Below are 12,438 nucleotides of genomic sequence, written 5' to 3'. Positions count from 1 at the left end.
GCCGTGCCCAAGTCCTCGTTGGCTGATCCCGCCGCGAGTCAAGTAAACGCAGCGTTGCTCCTGGCAACGGTGTCTCCTTCCAGCGGCGCTATCGACTCACCTGCGTCCCCCCTCTTCTCTTTCCACAGGGCCTCATGATCCTGCTGCAGAATCTACCCACCATGCACTGGGGCAACGAGGAGGTGAGCGTTCTCCTGGCCGAGGCCTACCGGTTAAAGTTTGCCTTCGCCGACGCGCCCAACCACTACAAGAGATGAGGGTGGCCACCGCTCCAGCACAACCCCTGATGACTCCCTCCTCCAGCCCTGGCCCCAGCCAATCATGTCTGAGATTAAAGGTGTGGGTTCTGTGAACAATTCTTACAAACTGTGCTCTAGATTCCTCCTCCTCCTCCTCCTCTTGTTCCAGTGTTCACACTCCAGCATTGCGCATCTCAATTACCGGCTCATCTAGCATCCACGGTGACGTCTAAAGAGGGTTGTATCACAAGCACACTGGCAATGGTTTTTTTTTTTTTTCGTCCCCCCCCCCTTGCCATTCTAAAACCATATCCTGCACCACTCTGAGGTTTCTAGGCAACAGGAGTTTTTCATGCTATTAATTACAGTAGTTAGATATCTCATGCATGGATCCAGCGAGAGCTTGAGGCAGAGTGACTGACTAGTTAGGAGAAACTAACTGACGTGCAGCAGTTCAGAGACAGTGAGTGGGAGTGAATGCTGGCTTTCGCTGGAGTGCTACGACTGACCAGATGAACCCAGCCTCCTGCCTGCTGAAAACCTCTGAGGACCTACTGGTCTACAACTGACAAGCTGCTCCCCACAACAATGAATCGATTGCTCAACAACAAAAAGCTTAGTCTAATGCCAGTAGAATTGGTTTGAGGCAATAATCAACTCTTACTAGAAAAACAGAATCTCCTACCTTGATTACAATGACAAAATACCCCCTAATCCTCACCCCCTCAATGACAAGAATGAGAACGCTTTCTTTTAACCTTGGACTACCTCAAGAGCCAGTCTGAATGGACTTGCAGACTTGCAGTGGAATGGAATGTGTTTGGACGGGATCGTGACCATACCAGATTCATTTTCATTCCACCCACAAGGGACATTTTAAACCATGGAGCATCCCTTTGAATTTGCCTTAATCCGGCTGCTTCATGGGTTTAAATCGGTGAAGTCAGAGGAGATTCCTTTGCAGGACTCCGGTGGGGGGAAGTAGACATTCTTGAAATACGTTAATTCTTGTTTTCAATTAGCCCGGGGATTTTTCTTTCTTTCTTTTTTTTTTTTTTAAACTCCAGTTTACTAAATAAAGCATACTTGTTGCATGAAGCTTTTGAAGTTGTGACTGTAGGTGTGATGGAATACTGTGCTTTCGTTAGATCTAATCTCTTCAGTATTCAGACTCTGTTCCCTCCCGCCCATCATGTTGCCAGATTCTTAAATTGTGTGCCAGTTCTACAAACTAATTCCCAGTTTTCTGTGAATAGAAACTGCACTTGATGAAAGACTATTTTCTTCTGCTTTGTAAAAAAAAAATATATTCTTTGAATCAGCTTTTTTTAATCCTTTTTTTATGTCTACTTTTTACATGATCCTATTACGTTTGTGCCTAACATCATCTGGACAATACCATCACAGATATTTATTTTTCTTTAAAGATAATTTAAAATGGTGAAATATATGCAGAACATGTTCGGTTTGGACTTTCGCTCCCTGGCAGTGAAATTCGTAGCAACGTGAGGTTTTGTATGGGGGTGCAGAAACAGTGCTTGGGCTTGGCCTCGGGCTCAAGGATTTAAGACCACCGCAACCGCACTGTTGTAAACCAAGCCCAAGCTTGTCTTCAAGGCTGTGCTCACCTTTTGACTGAGCAAGTGTTGGGATTTTATTCTTGATTTTCCGCTGCGGACTGCGCCGACATTTTTTTCGTGGTTGCCATCATATGACATAAACTCCCCCACTCTGGACATGTCTCATGGGAGGGATGTTGGAAAGCTTCTGGAATGTTCTTGATAAATTGTGTACAGAGTAGTGCATTTTCAAATGTCTGTAAATATGAATAAATATGTAAATAAATACTATATATGACAAAATGTTTCCTGGAATGCTGTTTTTCAGTTTTGATTTTCAGAGGGTTTAAGAACACACTGCATTGCTCTGCTCTCTCACATGTGCCTCTGATGGAGCACACACACACACACACACACACACACACACACTCTCGCACACACACTGCACACTCACAGATGTAAAGCACAGATTGCAAATCGTGAGCGAATTCTACAAACTGTTGCTAAGGTGCCCCCGCCTCGGTCAACAACTGTCAGCAGCAGCACAATCCTTCACAATGCACATCATTATTCAAAGCCCATGATGTGTGATCGGAAATAACATTCCAGTGTGTGTATTCAACTGTGCAACATACAAATAATCAGCGGTTCACCATATGCGATCAGGCACCAGCTGCTGCCTTGACTTTACTGCAAAACTAACCCCTTTGTATTAAGCATCTCTTGTCAGCCTCCGATGACAGCAATATCCTAACAAACTCCTACACATTAACAGCCAGCAGTAAACGCACTGCATTATCTGCATACATTTTGAAAAGCGCACAAAGCTGTGCCAGGGTACAGTACCACGTTTCCCATGGTGCCTCTGGCAGGCTGCGCGGCTCAGGTTGGGATAATTAGGGTGGGAACATGCTGGATGGAGGGAGAGAGGGAGTTCCTCTCATTAGGCTGACTGATGTTCACAGTGGCAGGTAATTAAAGGCCTGCAGCCACACTGCCTTCCACGGCATTCAAATGAATTAAAAAGGCATTAGAATCACCATGGCTCCCTGCATATATAAGACAGAAGGGGGGAGCTGGGCTGGTCAGGAGAGCATGCTGTACGTGAGGGACGACTCTGAGAGAAGCACACGGGGTACTGACTCAGGTAGCTGAACGCTCACCTGAGTGGTAGAGGCTGAGCTTTCATAATGGGATGGAGGACACGCCGAATCAAGTGTGGGTTTGTCGTCGCACTAGCTAGCGCATAGCCATAGTGGTCACTCTGCGGTCTGCCTCCGTGGGCCCAGAGAGTGGCCTGATGTGGTGCGGGCGGGTCCACCCAACTTTGTGTGCGTCAGGGCTCGTGAGATTTTTGAGAAGAAATTCAGCCAGCCTAAAAAAATCAATCTGCTCTCAGTGGCTTGGCATCAGGGGCAGATATTTTTCATCAGTGGAAATCAGTCCATAAATCACACTGAACAGGGAAAATCTAGCACTCGCTTACTTACTGGACAGAATCAGGAACTAAAACGAACATGACCACTCAAACAGTAGGTGCCGATTTATCATAATTAATATTGAACATAATTTCTGAGGCCATATATTTTCCTTGTCCTCTGTAATAGAAGCCAAGGTGAAGCTTTGATATTGGTGAGATCAAACAAAATGTGTTTGTACAAGCAGGTGCATTATAAAAATGTGGTCAACATAATCCAGTAGTTTTATAGATTTCAGTGATGTATATATGTACATGTATAGTTTAAAAATGAGCACAAATGGTTGAGTTCATTGCAGAGTTGGAGAGTAGATAGTTATTCACCATTTCACTTGTTCTATAAACTGTGAGGTCTATAAGTAATCTAAGCCGGAGTCAGTATATAAAAAGGATTATAAAAATACACAATTTATTAATTCCTCTCCCTTGGAGACACGTCAGATTTATACAATTACAAATGGTCCGGCAACGCAGAACCCACTGCGGTAAACTCCCACCACACGTACTGTAAACCCACTGCAGTTTGTGCAAGTAAACTACTGCATATTAACATAAGTTACCCACCCCGTACATTAAATGCTCCCTCTAGACTTGTTTATAGTCCCTTAAAAAGAGATGTAGCTTTTTGACTGATGCTTTATGTTACATGGTATACAGCACAGGAGTATATTTCATCACAGTCTCCGTTGAGCAAGAACAACACATGGATCCACCAGCAACCTTTTCCACTGAATTCATTCCCCTTTTGTACCTTTTAAAAGCTGCGAAGAACAAATCGCTGGAGTGTTTTCTTAGATGTGAGTAGTTGGAGGGCGAGATCAATGTAGTCGGGATTTACAGAGCGTTTCATCAGAAGATTATTGTCAGGATGTTTAGGAGGCTCCGTGTTAAATCTGTAACCTTTCTCTGGCTCTGTAGACATTCCGGCCATTCTTGTATACATTACTGCCTTAACTTTGTAAACTCTAAACTTTGTACAGAGTGCCTTTAACCTCATCTTGCACTTGCCTCAGCCTTCCACCCACATGAGTGCAAAGGACTCAGTTTGTGGCACATTCTGATGACCTGCCATTCTGGGCAGAAGATCGGCACACAGCTCATTTCAGAAGTGAAGGTTGTTTTTGCAGGAATGATGGACGGAGAGGCGGCGCACAGAGACAAATGTTAACATTCCAGCTGCACATCCATTTAGGCCGCCTGTTCTGGCCCTGTCCTTGGGCCGCGTGTCCTCCATCAGGCGGGGCCATATATCTGCGCCACCGCCGCTGGCCCGCGGGCTGCTGTGCCGTTGACGTTGGGAAGCCACTGTGATTGAGACAGAAAGCCAAGCGCCGCTCATGTGGGACGCATAATTGCCTTTTGTTCTTGGAGGCTGCTGCGGTCCGAGCGTGCTCTCTCTCCAGCTCCCCCCCCACACACACACACACACACACACACTCCCCTCGTCTGCTGGCCCCGCTGCCAGACGTCAGGCTGCGTTATTTAAATTGCCACTCACGGCCTGACACGCAGGAGCTCGGTCCCCCCCTTAAGTACTGCATGCTGTGACAGCCCAGGAAACCCAAATGAAAAGCGTACAGTATTTGGTGCATTAGACTCCCCCCTTTGTGCCTCACACACACGCACAGATGCTCTTCAGTGTCACGGCGGTGCCACTTTGGAACGCCCCGGCGGCCGGAATGTGTGCGCGCGGTCACCTGACTCCAGGGAGGAAGTGCCAGCGCCGGTGACATTAGCCAGCGCTAGTTTTTTTTGGGAGGGGGGGAGTGCGGGATGTTCACACGGCCAGGGTAATGCACCACCCCGCTGGTGACCCCTCGGCTGCTGGCCCCCTCGGCCCCCTCGGCCCCCTCGGCCCCTGCACGCTTGGCCTGCCATCCGTGCACTCCGGCGGCTGCTGCTCCGCTCCGCTCCGCTCCGCTCCTCCTGCCCAGCCCAATCCAGCAGGGCGCCTTGAAGTGAATCACGGCCCCTTTGGCCGTTTATTATGCAGCCTGCCTCGTTAGCAGATATGATTAATATTCATCCTGTTTTTAGAGAGGCGCTGCTGCATTATAAGAGACGCTGCACGGGGAGGGGCCTTCACACACAGCCAGATGAGGATTTTTCACCCACACCAGACAGCAGGGAAAAAACATGGTGCCCACACAACCACAACTACAGCTGGTTACACTCACCGTGTCTTCTGTTTGTGAAATCCTGCTATTTACTAGCAAATATGTGCAGGTGTTAGGGGAATGGGGTGTTATGTCTTTTTTTTTTGTCGTCACTGGTATTTGTGTTTATTGTAGTTTAAGTGAGGGCATAATGTGCTTGTGGAGAGCAGAATATTTGTGTTGTCAACAGACGAGATGTTTTTTGTCAGCATATGAGATTGTTACAGACAGCGCAGAGGATGATCTAGCATTGTGCCCTTGGCTGTGAGCTCGTGAGCAGGAGGAGAAAGCAAATCTCTCCACCTTTAGCTGGGAGACTCCACTACTGAGAGAGAGCAGTTCCTTTTCTCTCTTATTTAAACACAATCTCTATTCTTTATTTCAAGGTTTGGGGTGGGCATGCGGGATTGTTCTGTCAGTGAGCGAGTAAATAGTGTGTTCATTTTCCTGTGCGTTACCACTGGTGCTATTGACTTTGCTAAATACACTCTGTGTCTTTTTTATTGGACTTTTTTTTAGCATTCCAAGAGACACAAACAGTTTTTCTCATCGATTTTGTATTTCATTTATCCCTATGAAGTACCAGACCACTTATGCAACTGCTGGAAGGCCTTGAGTGCCCCTACGATCCATCCACCGCTGCATCCATGCTATTTGTTTTCTTCCGGAACAGGACTCACCCAACAATTAACATGCAGATGAATAAGTAACGAGCCTGTGTGCTATTTGTTTGAAGTACACAGTGCCCACATTAACTTAACAAAGAGTTGCTAATTGGCGTGCATGTTCTTATTTACAAGGGCTCTGCTTGATACTTAAAAGAAGACTTCAAATGACTTGACAAAGATGTCTGTGGTTTCTCTATTCTGCAATTTAGTCATTCAATCATGAATGATTGTTTAAGAAAAACTACTGCAACTATTTCATGGACCACCACCCAATGTGAATAGATGTATCACATCATATCCAGATGTATTGTATGAACTATAAATTGTATTGTATAGTCTTGTGCAATATGGACTACAATATTGACATTTCATAGTTACCCTAATTGGTCTATGTGGCTGTAATGTCAACAAACTCTGAGTCCTTTATTCTGCACTTCCTGTGCCACTTGCAGCCCCAGCTCTGTCAGAGTGCCTTGGAGAAAGCTACCTGTTGCCATGGCAAAAGACACTTGTCATCACAGCCACAGAGAGCTTCCTGCATCTATTGATTTCCGTCGTGGATTAACATAGACGTGGTCTCGTCTCGGAAGCGCTGCGCTTGGTCCAGAGCCTGCAATAAATGTCAGAAAGTATTGATGAGGACGGGACTCGTGAGGCATGGATTTTTAGATTGGGTTAGCTCCCTTGTGAAGACGTCTCGCTGTCAGCAGTGGCTCTTCAAGGGAATCCCTCAAGATACGCCTCCAAATCATCACTCCGACTAAACCAAACATTGTGACAACACTAACAACTACCTCATGTCAATGTTGTGTCAGTTTGCTACCAGAAGTTGATCTTGCCACTCTGTTTGTCTACCAGAAGTTGATCTTGCCACTCTGTTTGTCAGCTACTGCCAAACAATACGAAAAACAAAACAAAAACTGTAATAAACAATTAAACAAGGTTCTCCTTGTTCAGCAACACAAAATAGCTGAATCTCTGAAATGCTCTAGGGAATCCAGATTGTCAAAGACTTGACAAAAGCATATTGATTAATAGTAAACAATGAGAATGAAAACAGTACACGCAATGAAAGGCCAAAGGGACAAATATAGGCCAATGGTGTACAGATGCCTGTCGAAGTAGAAAGGAGGAATAATAATAATATACTACTAGTTATAGAAATAAGAAGCAAGCTGTCAAAAGAAGGGCGCCACACCGCTATGTAAAAACATGAATACCTACCATTTTTAGATTCCAGCAATCTGTAAAATGATTACATGGTGTCATGTTTGCAGTGTCGATGTGTTGCATCTTCAGAAGGTGTTGTATGCCATGGGTTGATGCGCAGCTTTTAGTTGTGCATGGAGGCAGTCTGCATGCAGCCATGACACTCCCCCTGCCCTGCGTGTGTCCATGAATGTTGAATGCAGAATCACTTCTCTGGATTAACATTTCAATAGCATCTTTAGATTGCGAGCGAGCGCGGAGAGATCTCCCGCTCTCCTGTAGTGTCAACATTGCTTTAGGTTGGGCTGCCTGTGTGCGAGTGAGGGGAAGGGCTTAGGCTGACGGCCTCACACTGGCAACATGTCTCCCTGTGCAGCACTCATTTGCCTCTAATAAAGAAGCCTATCGCTTCTGTTGGAGACAAAAGTAACACCTATCCATTTTCATTCCTGAGACTCCACTGTAGAATTACCTTTGATGACCTGTGTTGTAAGAAGCAGAGATACACACACACACACACACACACAGCTCTTGAAACAGAAGCCCCGTTCAATTACTACATTCTACAGCTCTCTATTGTCTTTGGACACTTGCTCATGAACCTTGCGAGATTGTTGGCGTCTTTTATTCCAGGTCCTGTTGCATAAATGAATTGTAATTGGCGCGGCGCAGAAAGACGGTACAGTAGAGATAGAACCTGAAGGCTGTCTGATTAATTCATGTGTCTCGGAGGGGACACTTCAAAGAGAGATACTTGTCAGTCTGCCGGGTCCATTAGTCTATTGATTTCATTTAGCCCCATACTGCGTTGATGTTTCATCCTGTCTTATGTGTCTCGGAGAGCGCTGAACTTAATGTGTTCCTTTTATATCATAAAGGCTTTCATAAAGACTTTAAAGTCATGTGGAATCAAACACATGGTATGGATGAAAAGGACAGCTATTCAAAGGACATCTAAATATAGCAGGGTTAATGGATAAGCAGACAATATCTGACATACTGCTCTTTAAAACGTGCTTTAAGACTCCGGGGGACAGGTCCACCATATATTGTTTTCATTGTCAATAGTTGGCTGGGGCTTGTAATTCAATAAAACAAGGTTGTATTTTCAAAATCTGCAAGGAGGAAGCATAAAGTTTGCATGTTGATTGACAGCAGATTGATTTTTTGAGGAGTCTTTGTGGAAGACAGAGAAACATGGAGACATGAGTCAAGAGTGCCAGTGGCTGCCGTGAAAGGAATGATCTAACCCACGGCTAATGTGCCTAATAGATAATGTAGAACCCTTTTAGTGATATTTATGGAGGATCCTTTTTCATTTTAGGGCTTTGTGCCTTTGTTCTAAGTGCCTTGCACATCCCCAAGCCTATTTATATTGCAGTGATTTTACTTGACACAAAGGGTTTATTTTAATAGTGGCCATTGGAGCAATCTTTCATTCTCTCTGACCTTTCAAACTTCCAACAGCAGAGTGGAGGGAGGAGGTCTGGGCGGCCCACACTGTCTACTGTGTACAGCACAGAGCTCTCCTCCTTCTGGCCTCACGTCTAGTCCACCTGGATGGCCTCGTTTGAGCAGCTTGCAGAGTGTGCCATTCAGTCCTTTACAATATGGCTATTTCTGCCAATTCACTGTTCATGCAGCATGTGCATTGCAAACATAACAAGCTATATTTAATACTGCTCATATATTTACTACTGCGAAAATGCTTGAACTTTGAGCAAGAAAGCATCTCTTACTTACACACACGTGTGTGCACTTCCCCAATTGTCAGAATTGGTCCTTGGCCATGTGTTATGAAGTTCAATTCCCCAAGCAGGCGTTTGGTTCAGTGTCCTAAATGAACCTGTGATCAGCTACAGGATTGGTTGGGTGAACTAGTCAATACTTTCATTAAGGGAAAACAGAGCTGCCATTCTGAAATTACACTTAAAGATCCAATATGAACCACTTGGAACCATACTGCCCCCAGTTTGGGATCATTCTCACGTGTGCTTTTGTTCGTCTTGACTCATGACTAAAGCATATTTACACACCGATAAATAAAACAGTGAGTTTTCTTTGTGTTGAGACTGAATGCACAGTGAAGCCTCGGTGTGATACTTCTCCAGAGTGCTATTTCATGTGTTGACCAGTTCTCTTTACCTGTAACTGCTTTTTGGTTCTCACTGTTTCAGAGGGGAGAATGGCTCATTTGGTTTTCGGTTATTTTTACCTTTTTCTTCATTTAGAAATATATTGCTTCAATCTGCTGTGTCCAGGGTGGTGAAGCAATGTGAATGTGCATGAGGGATTCATTTTAGCTGTGCCCAGGGTTACCTAGCATCTGCATAATTCACAATTTCCATCCTAAAACCAACATTAGCAGAAGACAAATGGACATTCATGAGGGAAAGCACTTGTGTAGAAGAGAAAAGACTCTGAAATATTGCAAACACAAGTTATTTTTACCATTCAATTTTAATGGATGTTTCAGAGGACTGCATTTCAGACATTAGGCCTGGTGATCCACAGCCCCCATTTACTACTGAGAATACAAATATTGTGCCACTTTTTAATAAACTGTTCTGCTTCATAAAAAAAGAATAGCAAGAAACTGGCGTGCAGTAGTCAAATGACTTCCTTAATGAAAGAACTGCCGAGAGTTCTCCACGATAGTTTGGAGATTGTGACGACAAGCTTGTAGAAGAAGTGGTTGTGTGATAATGATAACCATTCATGTACACTTCACTCTAAATCCAGAAGCACTTAGTCCAATAACGCAGAATAGATCGACTGTGAGGCATGAAAGCCCGCATAGACACGCGAGAAAAGGACAAGAAGTGAAAAAGGAGCTTCAAAAATGAAAGACCATAGAGAGTACCCCTCTCACAGCAGCAGCAGCAGCAGCAGCAGCAGCAGCAGTAGGTCAATAGAGAGACACGAGATATCCACCTTCCACTATGTCTGAGAATGTGAGGGGGCAGTAAAGATGAGGAGGATCCGTTGTGTTAAAGGATGAAGTGTCTCCAGATGAGAGGTGAATGGACAGAGAGAAGTGCTCATGGACACAATTAGGGAGCCTAACTACATCCTAACTACTCCTAACTACATCCACTGTGTGACTGAGGATGTGTTTTTTTTTTTTTTTTTTTTTTAATGGAAATAGTTTCTTTCCAGACGGTGTTTAGATGATGATTACCTAAAAAAATAATAATGGTTCAGAGGCAGGAATTGATTTCAGATACATAGAGTAAGTGTTAACTAAATGTGTAGACCATAGTTTGTCCTCTCATTACAGACAATGAAACAGGTAGTCTTTCTTAACTCTCAAAGACTTTGTTGGATAGTGATCTTTCCTACATCTTAGATTAGACACCTTGTATTTATAGCATTCACAGTGGTTACCATGGTAGCATCTAATGAATCAGGTGGCTGAAATGTTCAGATGTCAGTGTTGATTGCATATCTGGCAGCGTATCACACAAAATGTGTGCTGAAATCAATGTACACTGAAATGAATCAAAGTACTTCTAATGTATTCATAGCATACCAGTGACTGCAATGATAGACTGCTCTGTTTAAAAGCCCCTCAGCTGTGGATGTGCCTTTGCGGGTGCACTGTACTGTAGCTCAGTCCACTCCACACCTCCAGCATGTCAGTTGGGTGGTGATACTGTATGTGAGCACCTGAGCTCCAGAAAATGGCTCTAATGGTGCTCCTTCATCAGACAAGACACATTTGTGTGAAGGACTTTTTATAGCACACATGCCACACAGCCCATGTGCCAACTCAATTATAGGCTGCTTCTAATCATGCGATTTTCTAATCATTAGTTTCCACTTGAGGCCCAGACACAGATAAGGTAACAAGTCGTACTCTGTTGTATATCTCTGGTGTGATCTGTCCTTGTTTAAGCTGGAGTTGTGCTCTTATTCCGCTGCAGTCAGACTGAAATGAAACAGAGCTATTAGCTGCACTCAGGCTACCCAGCGCTGTCCAAAAATAAGCTACCCCCCCCCCCCCCCCCCCCCCCCCCCCCAACAACTGCACAATGCTGAAGGGGCCTGGTGTGGATCACAGGGCTGTTGTTAAAGGCCATTATCCGAGCAGAACATTCATGTCTACTGTTATGAACTGTAGAAAGCACACATTGGGGCACTGGGGGATGTTTTGTTGCTATGGTAATAGCACTCAATTTGAGAGAACTCGTATGTTTTGAAAGGGAAACTGGCTGGAAAGCTCATCTTTTTTTTGGTATAGAATGTGTGGCTTTGGCACCATTTACACAAACACATTTACAATGCTCTCTGGTGCATCAATTTGTACCGGGAAGGCTCCTGAGATCCAGAGGTGTTTTATATGGGTAGCAGCATTGGGCCAAAGAAAAGTGATCTGATGAATGAAACGCTTGCCAATAACTAGCCAATAACTTGCCAAGACAAGGCAAATAGATGAGAAGTACAGTATCTGAATTATAAAATGGCACATTTGGTAATGATGCACATAATGTTGTATGCTATATTTGTATCTTTTTGTTTTCCTGTCATTGTCTTAATGTCAAACCTCCAGTTTTTGTGTGATTAATTGGGGAGCTGAATGTTTCAGTGATTAGGTAGAAAGACAGACTAGCTCTCTCTGACAGTTCTACTGCTGCTGTCATTCACTGAGCAGGCACAGCTTCCTCTGTGCTGCTATATGCTCTCAGTGGACTTGATGAAGCCAGATAGGAGTCACAGTTTATGCTCCACCACACATTAGTCCTGGCAGCTGTCTTTCTCTGCCGTTGCCTTACACTGAAAGGTGTTCCTAAACTCCTCACTTGTACCCATACTGTATTGTTTGGCTTGAGAATCGGATCCTGTATAGCAAACAGGTGCTCGACTGTACTGCTAGCGATCTATGATTTATGAAAAGATGAAAAATAGCTTTCAAGTGTAGTCTCACTTAAATCTTCTTTACATTAAAGAACATCTGGGATACATGGAATGTTCCATCTTGGAAAATACATTTCAAATCATTGCTGGCCACTGAGGAGAAAAGGTCAGAGCTTCATAGGACTTGACTCTTTACTGCTACTGAAAGCAATTATTTGAACGTATTGAACTGCCCTCCATTAGGACTGACTGCAAGACACTGGACACTGGTTT

The 12,438-nt window shown here is 44.3% G+C and overlaps 1 protein-coding gene across 3 annotated transcripts in view; it reads left to right on the top strand.

Moving 5' to 3' along the window:
• Positions 1–2,095, top strand: part of tbc1d22a (TBC1 domain family, member 22a) — a 91,004-nt gene extending 88,909 nt beyond the window's left edge. For all 3 annotated transcript variants that reach the window (XM_062518131.1, XM_062518132.1, XM_062518130.1), the window contains one exon: positions 129–2,095. In XM_062518131.1, the coding sequence (XP_062374115.1) occupies positions 129–257 (129 nt within the window). In that variant the 3' untranslated portion in view covers positions 258–2,095. The remainder of the gene's footprint in view (positions 1–128) is intronic.
• Positions 2,096–12,438: the final 10,343 nt, after the last annotated feature.

The sequence above is a fragment of the Sardina pilchardus genome, chromosome 17 (assembly GCF_963854185.1).
Source record: "Sardina pilchardus chromosome 17, fSarPil1.1, whole genome shotgun sequence".
Lineage (NCBI taxonomy): Eukaryota > Metazoa > Chordata > Actinopteri > Clupeiformes > Clupeidae > Sardina > Sardina pilchardus.
Note: the sequence above shows the minus strand (reverse complement) of the source record. Positions and strands in the feature narration are given on the sequence as shown.